The 9,309-nt window shown below is 33.1% G+C and overlaps 1 protein-coding gene across 6 annotated transcripts in view; it reads right to left on the bottom strand.

Moving 5' to 3' along the window:
* Positions 1-1,065: 1,065 nt before the first annotated feature.
* Positions 1,066-9,309, bottom strand: part of LOC143068351 (uncharacterized) — an 82,708-nt gene continuing 74,464 nt past the window's right edge. For all 6 annotated transcript variants that reach the window (XM_076242339.1, XM_076242335.1, XM_076242337.1 and 3 more), the window contains 7 exons: positions 8,355-8,612; positions 6,843-6,903; positions 5,860-5,990; positions 5,315-5,484; positions 4,824-5,037; positions 3,124-4,117; positions 1,066-2,786 (listed from right to left, as the gene is read on the bottom strand). In XM_076242339.1, the coding sequence (XP_076098454.1) occupies positions 2,651-2,786; positions 3,124-4,117; positions 4,824-5,037; positions 5,315-5,484; positions 5,860-5,990; positions 6,843-6,903; positions 8,355-8,612 (1,964 nt within the window). In that variant the 3' untranslated portion in view covers positions 1,066-2,650. The remainder of the gene's footprint in view (positions 2,787-3,123; positions 4,118-4,823; positions 5,038-5,314; positions 5,485-5,859; positions 5,991-6,842; positions 6,904-8,354; positions 8,613-9,309) is intronic.

Below are 9,309 nucleotides of genomic sequence, written 5' to 3'. Positions count from 1 at the left end.
TATGGAGTACATTGATACCATGATCAGATCACGAATGTGTATCATTGTCCAAAGTGTATGCCTATCTACCATAGTCTATGGAGTACATTGACGCCATGTTCAGAGCTTGATTGTGATTGTAAATCATTGTTCCCAGAGTATGTCTATCCACCATTGTCCATGGAGTTCATTGATGCCATGATCAGATCAGGATTGTGATTGTAAATCATTGTTCCCAGAGTAGGCCTATCCACCATAGTCTATGGAGTACATTGATGCCATGTCCAGATCAGAATTGTGATTGTAAATCATTGTTCTCAGAGTAGGCCTATCCACCATAGTCTATGGAGTTCATGTTCAGAATGTGATTGTGATTGTAAATCATTGTTCCCAGAGTATTCCTATCAACCAATGTTTATATATGAAGTACATTCTTGTGGTGTTCTTGCATGTATTTGTTCTGAATTTCTGTTACGTAATGTTGGCATTTTCCACTTGTATATGATGTTTCCCTTGGTTTTAGTTTTTGACCAGGATTTGTTTTCTCTCTATTGATTTATGACTTTTGAACACCAGAATACTACTGTAGCCTTTATTGCTACCATGTTCAGATCATGGTTGTGGATCAATGTCCCCATAGTACACCTATCCACCATAGCCTTTGGATTAAATTGATACCATGATCAGAGCATGATTATGGTAATTGTCCACAGGGTATGCTTATTCTCCATATTCTATGTATACATTGATACTATGATCACAGCATGAATGGTATCATTGTCCTTAGATAATGCCTATCCACCATATTCTATCTTTGGTGATGAAACTTATCTGGCTTCACAATGACTAAGGCAAAAGCTCTAAAGAAAGATATTTTTTAGCTAGCCAGTAAGACACATTCAACTCGCTCATTGGATATACATATACCATTAAAAGTTCAAAGCTTCCACGAAAATTCAAACGGTTTTTCAAGGATAAAACGCAACCATTGCATGACTCAATGGACAGCCAGTGTTCAAAAGAAAAGGTTGCATTATGTAGGTTTGTAGACTTTCATAATTGCTACGAAAAAAAGGAAACAATATATTACTTTAGGAAAATAGTCACTTGTGACCTCTCTTTATTTCATGATTTTTCATGTGAAATACCAATAGTAATAATATAATAATCGCAATAACAGTTATATACATCCAGAAAAAAAACATTATAAATATACATAATATATACAGGCATCACAGAAAAAACAAAGACATGACTAATGAATGATAGTGGTGAGAAATGATAGATGTAAGTTAGAATGAGATCTGAGCCAGTGTAAGATACATGTAGGATGGGCCAAATGGTAAATGTGAGATCTGTATGAGATGTTACTTCGTGCTGAGAACCTTGGCTTTGCCTGGTCCTTTTTCTGTGGAATGATGGAAGATACTTGACAATATATCTCATTTGTTCATTATAAATCTGGATAAATACTTCTTTCAGAAGTACAAGTAGTACTATATTTTACAGGACAACAACATTTTTACAAAACAAAACTTGGAACTTTTGATCCAGATGCTAAATGCTTAATTTGAATGCCAAAAAGCATCAAAATTTCGATGCTCAAAATGCAAGTGACTCTAATAATAGTAAGGTAACAAAACATTATTTAACTGTAATAATTTGCCCTATTTCAGTGTAATAACCAGGTTGATTTGATCCAATACTGAAGGGAAATTGTTGCTTAGCTTTAAATTAACTGTACAAATTACAATAGTATACATGTATAGCCATAAAACAACAATTCTGTCTGTGTTAACAATTATTACTTCATAAAAAACAACAGTTTTTGCAGACTTAAGCTGAAGCACCAATTAGTAATTTTCAAGCAAAATGTGTTTCAAACAATAGATGCAGCTGTATTGAACAATCGTATTTTCAAAATGCACGATGTAATTTTTCTTCAAATTAACTCGAAGTATATTGAAGTGGTGTAATTACTTTTGTTTTAGGAATCGAGTTTTAAAAATGTTATATATGTAACACCAGCTACATCTAATCATCTCTATTTTGGAGTAAAATCTGCATCAAACTGTAATTATTTAAGTTAAAACTCAACAATTAAATACATACAATAAATATTTCATCTTCAACAATAAGTATATCATATGATCTCATCTGATGTCTAGCGTTTTAAAAAATAGAGAGCATACTGAATCAAACAGACACACTTTTTAACAAATATATTTCTTGAAAAAAAAATAACACTCTTTTTACTCATTTACTCATCTGCACTCACATCATACATAACAAAATACACACGTGAATAGCTGCTAAAAATGCCAGTTGCCAATAAAATTGGCACCAGAAATAATTGGATGGATTATTATCACAACTGTTTCCTTCCGTATTCTTTGCATATATTTTGGCAAAATGTACACAAACTGTACACATTGGACTGTAATCAAGGTTTTATGTCATTAGTGTCATAAATACGAAATTTCAAAGCACTAATCCAATGCTCAAACGAAAAACTTTCAGCCTGCTGAACTCACTTGAAACAATTCGGAGACAGAATTATCCTCACTGCATACTAGTCTTTACAAAAGGCACTTTAAATCACAACGTATGCATATTTTACAGCAATATGTATAAATAAATATAATTTATTGCAGTGTTTTGGAATTGTCTGTCATACTTCGGTCGCCAGTACGTCCTCACTATAACACGAATGTCGATGTGCTGGCTCTAAATATAATGTTGATTTTCTAGAATCTTTTGAATATTCTTTGGAATAGTCTATGATATGAATGTCTGTATTATAACAGCTGAAAAACAAAAAAATAAAACATTATAACTAATTGTTACAAAGGTTTTCATGTTTTCTCTTAAACATTTTACACCTTTCATAAGATTCTTAAGAGTAGAAAATTGCAATGAATTCAGATGCTACGATCATTTCTTTTTATATGTTTTCAAGTGGCACTTCATAAAATACTCCAAGTTATGGTTAAGCCGATAATATAAAAATAATTTGTTTTGCATCAGAAGCAATTCTTCTTTCAAAACCGTACATAAATTTCACAAGTAAGAAATTACCCCTCAAGAATACTTAACGAAATCAAAACATGTTGTAGTTAAGTCTTAATATAAAGCATAACTCACCTAAAATCATTTTTTGATGATGAACTAACTTCAGATGAATAATTATCGTCAATACGATTTCTGTATTTATCACTGTCTTTTTGAGGAGGCGATTTTGAAAACTGCCCCTGTGTATTTAAGTCTTTTCTATGTAAGAACTGCTTAGTGTTTGTATATTTTTCAACCTTTCCAGGTCTGAATGTGTTAAAGTCTACATTTATATCTTTTTGAAGTTCCTCATTAGAAATCTTATTAATACTAGCAGAAGTCTGATTTGTTGTGAAAATATTAGAATCAGTCAATTTATTGTTAATGTTATTCACTATGTTTTCCTCATTTTCTTTGCTTGTGTCAATTGGAGGCGGATCATTCTTTCTCCGAAGTAATAAAAACATAACCATTATAATTATTAGCAGTAATGGTATGCCAGCTCCAAGACAAACAATTAGCAATAGCTTAGTAGTAGTAAACTCTTCTGCGTCTGAACGCACTAAATCCGTGTTTGTTTGGTTATTTACTGCAATAACTACGGGAGTGTTTTCAAGGCTGTCTGGAGTTGTTTGCTCGGTAGGATTGACTCCTTCACGATAAGAACAATCTTTTCCAGAGAATCCAATGGCGCATTCACATTTGAAATCATTGACTAAATCCCTACATGTAGCTCCATTTTTACAAGGGAAACTGCTACAGTCGTTATCATTTACTGAACAATCTTTCCCACTAAATCCAGGTACACAAGTACAGGAGAAATCGTTTATCTTATCCTCGCATGTTCCACCGTTAGCACAAGGCCGTAATTCACAATCATCAACATTAATTTGACACAATGGACCTACGAATCCTGGTATACATCTACATTCGTACCGATTTTCGCGGTCTATACAACTTCCGCCGTTCTGGCATGGGTTTCCGCCTGCAGCTGCGCAGTCATCGATATTTTCCTGGCATAGACTTCCATTATAACCGGAAGGGCAAACGCATCGGAAGCCATTAAGTTCATCGACGCATCTTCCGCCTGAAAGAGAATGCAATGGAAAATTACTAGAGGTTGAATTTTCATAATAGATTTAAAACGCATTTCCCGATAATGTGTTTCTGTTGTTTTGACAAGGACCAGGTGATGACCTCATTTTTTTTATTGAATAATGAAGCAATGAATAAATATGTTGTAAAAATCTATGGTCGGCAACCAATTGAAAATGTGCCATGTGTTACAAATAAACCACATCCATTTCATCAATATATTATTGAAATGGTGTTATGCTAATCATTTATCGTACTATACATGTACTATAGGTTGTGATTTATACCAGACTCGGTATCATTATGACAACTATTGAACCACTAATGTGTAATAGATACTGGCAAATGAGCATATTTTACTACCAATCTGTACTAAACTGCACAGCACTTCGCTCTTGAAGATGCAGATGTCATAGGTATAGAATAGAGAGATGATTTAGTGATGCCAGTTATTGATAAATAATGGTATTCTTGTTAACATCCCATCGTTGTTAACCAGTTTTTTTTACTGAGTTTATTTTCATTCTCATTGAACTACCACACAAACATGTAAATAAGTTGTAATTGTAACAGAGGTTGTACCTCATAACTATATAGCTGGACTAACAAAAGAGGAAATCAATAAAGATACTCTCAAAACAGCCTGAAACCTTAAGCCAAACTTCTATAACTAATATAACAGTTAATTATAGACTTACCATTTTGACAGAGGTTGGAAACACATTCGTTAATTTCCCAGTCACAATTGTAACCAGTGTATCCAGGCTGACATTGGCATTTATACGATCCATGTTCCTCTGTACAGATTGCTTTATTTTTGCAAGGGGATGTGCTACAGGAAACAGCTATGGTTTCACAACGTTTACCAGTAAACCCATCTTGGCATTTGCACTGGTAGCCTGATCCAACATCCTAAAAGTAAAGATAAAGCTATTTTGTACAACTGCTGTTTAAAATATATAAAGCGAACTTGAGGATGTACCTTAATATAAAATAACTGCTGACCTATAGAATTTAAACCATGGATATGATGGAGATAATGCCTCCATATTGAACACTATGATAGGATTGAATATTTAAGAAATTTTAGATGATTAAAACAAAGAGAAAAGATTCTTTTTGAATGTTGAATAAGTGTATGGTGTAAAACATTATATTAAAAAGTTTGATATAATTAACTCAAACTTACCACACACTGTCCTCCATTGTCACAAGGAAGGTTTTGACAATCATCTACCTCTATTTCACAATTTGTTCCTGTAAATCCTTGGGGACATGAACAAGTATAACTGCCTTGACCAGTGTTGGTACATATCCCTTGATTTTTACATGGTTTGTGATGTGTACAGTAGTTCAGGTCTGAAATAAAAGGCGGAAGATTAAAGTAACAAATCATGTATATATCATGTGAATAAAAGTTTTTACACATCTTTAAAATGTATTCTCTGAGTAAGCTATATCATAGTAGATCCTTGAATAAGATTATTTTCACGATCTAAGTTGAGGGTTAATATTTGAAAGTGTAGGAAAAGTTTTATATAGGCAGTTGGTTTGTTTCAGATAGATCATACAATCATCATTTGCTTGTTTGGAGAACCTGTAATATAGTAAATTGACTATATATTTAGTTTGGACTCGAATACAGTTGCTCTAGAAACTTTCACAGAACAAAATCAATGCATATAGAGAAGCTGAGAATGGGCCACAATATTGTATTATAGGAAGGAAATATACCTTGATTACAAAAGAGACCTCCCCATCCTTCTTCACAGTTACATTGCCATGATTCCACACATGATCCATGGAGGCAACCTGGGTAGGGAACACATTTATCACAAAATGGTCCATCCCAACCCATACGACATCTGAAATTAAAAAATGTACACTTAGTAAACTTAGACTTCTAATAAAGCTATTAATTAATATTGATGTAGGACTAATACAATACACTTTGTTTAAGAAAGCAACAGACTTGTAGGCTTACACGGCTGTAATTCAATTATTTTGTAGATATAACAAAGAAAGAATTTGTTCAAAACATTAATTCTTTTAAAACTTGTAATTTCACCTGTTCACAATATTTATTCAATTAGTAATACCTTGTACGATGAATTAGCATGGTCTATTGTCGATAAAATATTCTGTAGGAAGTTCTTTTCATTAATATCAAGTCGATATTGTAGCCTTCTTTTATTAAATACCAAGGACATTATTATTTCTTCTCAAATATTGACTTAATTACTTTATATTGAAACAGTTAGACTTGAGTTAGTTTCATTACATTTTGCAGTTTTTTTGCAGGTCACAAAGACCGGGAAATTTACATTAACGTTGAATAGTACATGCCAAACTAATTACTCATTTACATCTGCTGAATCTAACATCCTAAGAAACTTGCACATACCCAAAACATAATTTGTCTTGTAATGTTTTGCAAGCCATAACGTTTTTAATTTAGTTTTGTTTTGATCCCACATGGGCATGAAGAGTACGTGCATTATAAAAACCACATATTCAAATAATAATACTGTAGTGTCTTCCATGTTGTTATTTTTTGCTAATGTGCCTTACTATTTGTTTACAAACTGCCAACTTATAAAGTCCTTGTCACAATGACACTCTTTATTTTTTTGGCAGATTCAGGAATTTCTGTACTTCACCTTATTTTTACTCAGGGTTAAAACATGTCTTATATTTATACCATCTTGAATACTTACTTGCATTCGTTTGGAGCATCGCAAAATCCATGATTCTGGTGACAGCCAGACAGACAGACAGCTAAAAAGAAAAAAGAGATGAGGTTTTAAACATTTACTTCAGCTATTAAGAATCCATGGTTTAAATAAATGGTTTACAAACTTCACGCTGATAAAACGCCAGGGTTAAACTTAATTCGTACAGGATACACATTTTTCTTGTGAAAGACTATAATTATATTGCTAGCAGATTCGCTGTCTGCTTTTAACATGCCACACTTTAGTAATTTTTTGCAAGCACTGTTCAATTATTTTGGGAGAGTTAGTTTCCTGGGAACTTAATGGTTACATCCTCTTATACAATTATTTTTTCTGCAACATATGTATCATGGGCCATTCTCAACAGAGTGATGACCGGAACTGCACTTAAATTTCGACAATATATCATGTCTATGAGAAGAAACAGATCCTGTCCAAACTATTGGAATCTTACGTTTTAATCAGAAGAATATTTTGTATTTGACCTAGTTAAATAAGTAAGCTAGAGATAGTCAAGAATGATTTAGTAAATAGCATTTAAGAAAAAAACAGCTGTTTTGTGGCTCTGTCTACCTGGCCAAATTATTGGTGTATAGGAATGACAGCTGGTGCGACAAGACGTTTTACGTGTCAATGCTCATAGCAAAATACATAATAAAAACAAAATTTTAAGTTAATAATACAAAATGTACTTGAATTATTTTAAATTTATAGAATAATCCATGCGAAAAAACAATGAGTAACATCAACAAACACGCTAAAGGCTCAGAACCTTACAAGTATATATATATATATATTTATATTGTGTTGTGGGGGTATTGATTTTCCTTGGTTATTTCGTGACTTATGTTAAATGATTCATAATGTCTAAACTATAACAGGTAAAAATGAGATTAACACAAAGTAGGGGATAAGATGTAAATATTTTTATTCAGAAATTTGCTACAAGAATCAATCATTTTAATATGCTTACTGTTAATTTATATCATACAGTTAAATATACTATGGATAATTTGAGTGAATTGAATGCGACAGTTCGATTGAATCTTGGGACGAGATGAAGTATGACGAAACAATGACCCCGGGATAATAAAGCCTATCTTTTACAGGGGAAATGCGACAGATGGCCCAGTCAAATTCCTTTGTACTGTTGAACAGACTCAACAAATCGTTTATCAGCAAATATTAGTACGATTAGACCGTTACGTATGTTTGATAATATCGTCTTCTCCTTATTATAAAATTCAAAGCATTGATTTTTAGAGATCAATTACAGTCTTACGGCAGACCCAGTTTTTCATACAAAAAATATCAATCATCTGAATTATGATTTTGCATATATTAAACGTATTAGATGATGAAAGATATCTAGGTGAGGGTGAAGACCTTGTGTGACCATGTTTGATTTTGACCAATTACATTTTAAATGCCGTATTGGTGCTTTTGTACTTATTTATTTTCAGGGAAATTCATTACACCATTACATATTCTCACCTTGGTCACAGTAAGGACCTTTCCATCCGTCTAGACATATCTTAGTCCCATTACCGTCACAATTATAGTGACCAAACTGGTCATCTCTTGGACGACAAAAGTTTGAGCAACCAGTTCCGTAGTAGTGTTCGTCGCATACTACTCGGTATGAGGACTCCAGAGATGTATACTGCGTATCGTACATCAGCTGTTGCCACGATGATCCTGCTAATATGGACTTCTGAACTGCTAACCTCATGATCTGTTCCCGAGGACTGCCTGCAAGACAAAAACATTGGACCGTGAGAAAGCTATTTCGCTCACACGCCCGTCAAAGCGATACCAAGTTTAATAATACAGGTGAGCTTTAACAAGCGTGTCAACTCTCCATCGTTCGTTTCTGACAATAGCCATGTTTTATTGTTATATGCTAGTCTTGATGACCATCTCAATCCCAAACCAACTGTTGATTTGCATTATAATTTTCTCATGCCTGTTTGCACTCTACATAAAGCGATTTCATTATATTGGACTGACACAAAATTCGGACGTCAATGGAAATTTTTACAAACTGAAGTATTCTATACAACCTATGAAAATTACTTAAAATGTGGTGGGATCAAATAAAGTATTGAGAATTGAGACGATTTTGGCATATATGTTTGTTGTTGTTGAATTTTAAGTCTAGTGTTACAAAATCAACGTTTATATTACTATATCGAAATAAATTGTGCATACAGGTGTGCAATTCTCTGTTTAAAATGTTAATATAAAGCCCTTGTTCATTAAACAACAAAATATGAGAAAACTGCTGCTTTACATTATATATATAAAGAAGCATTAAAATCAGTTACAGGTCATACAATGCCAGGTATATGTTTTGCCATATGTTGAAGTTCACATGAAATCCGGAACGACAGTTGTAAATCTACATTGTAGTAATTTTTATCACCACTAGAAGATATCTTCACAAACA

The sequence above is a fragment of the Mytilus galloprovincialis genome, chromosome 3 (assembly GCF_965363235.1).
Source record: "Mytilus galloprovincialis chromosome 3, xbMytGall1.hap1.1, whole genome shotgun sequence".
In the NCBI taxonomy this organism is placed as follows: domain Eukaryota; kingdom Metazoa; phylum Mollusca; class Bivalvia; order Mytilida; family Mytilidae; genus Mytilus; species Mytilus galloprovincialis.
This window is presented reverse-complemented; position numbering and strand designations above follow the sequence as displayed.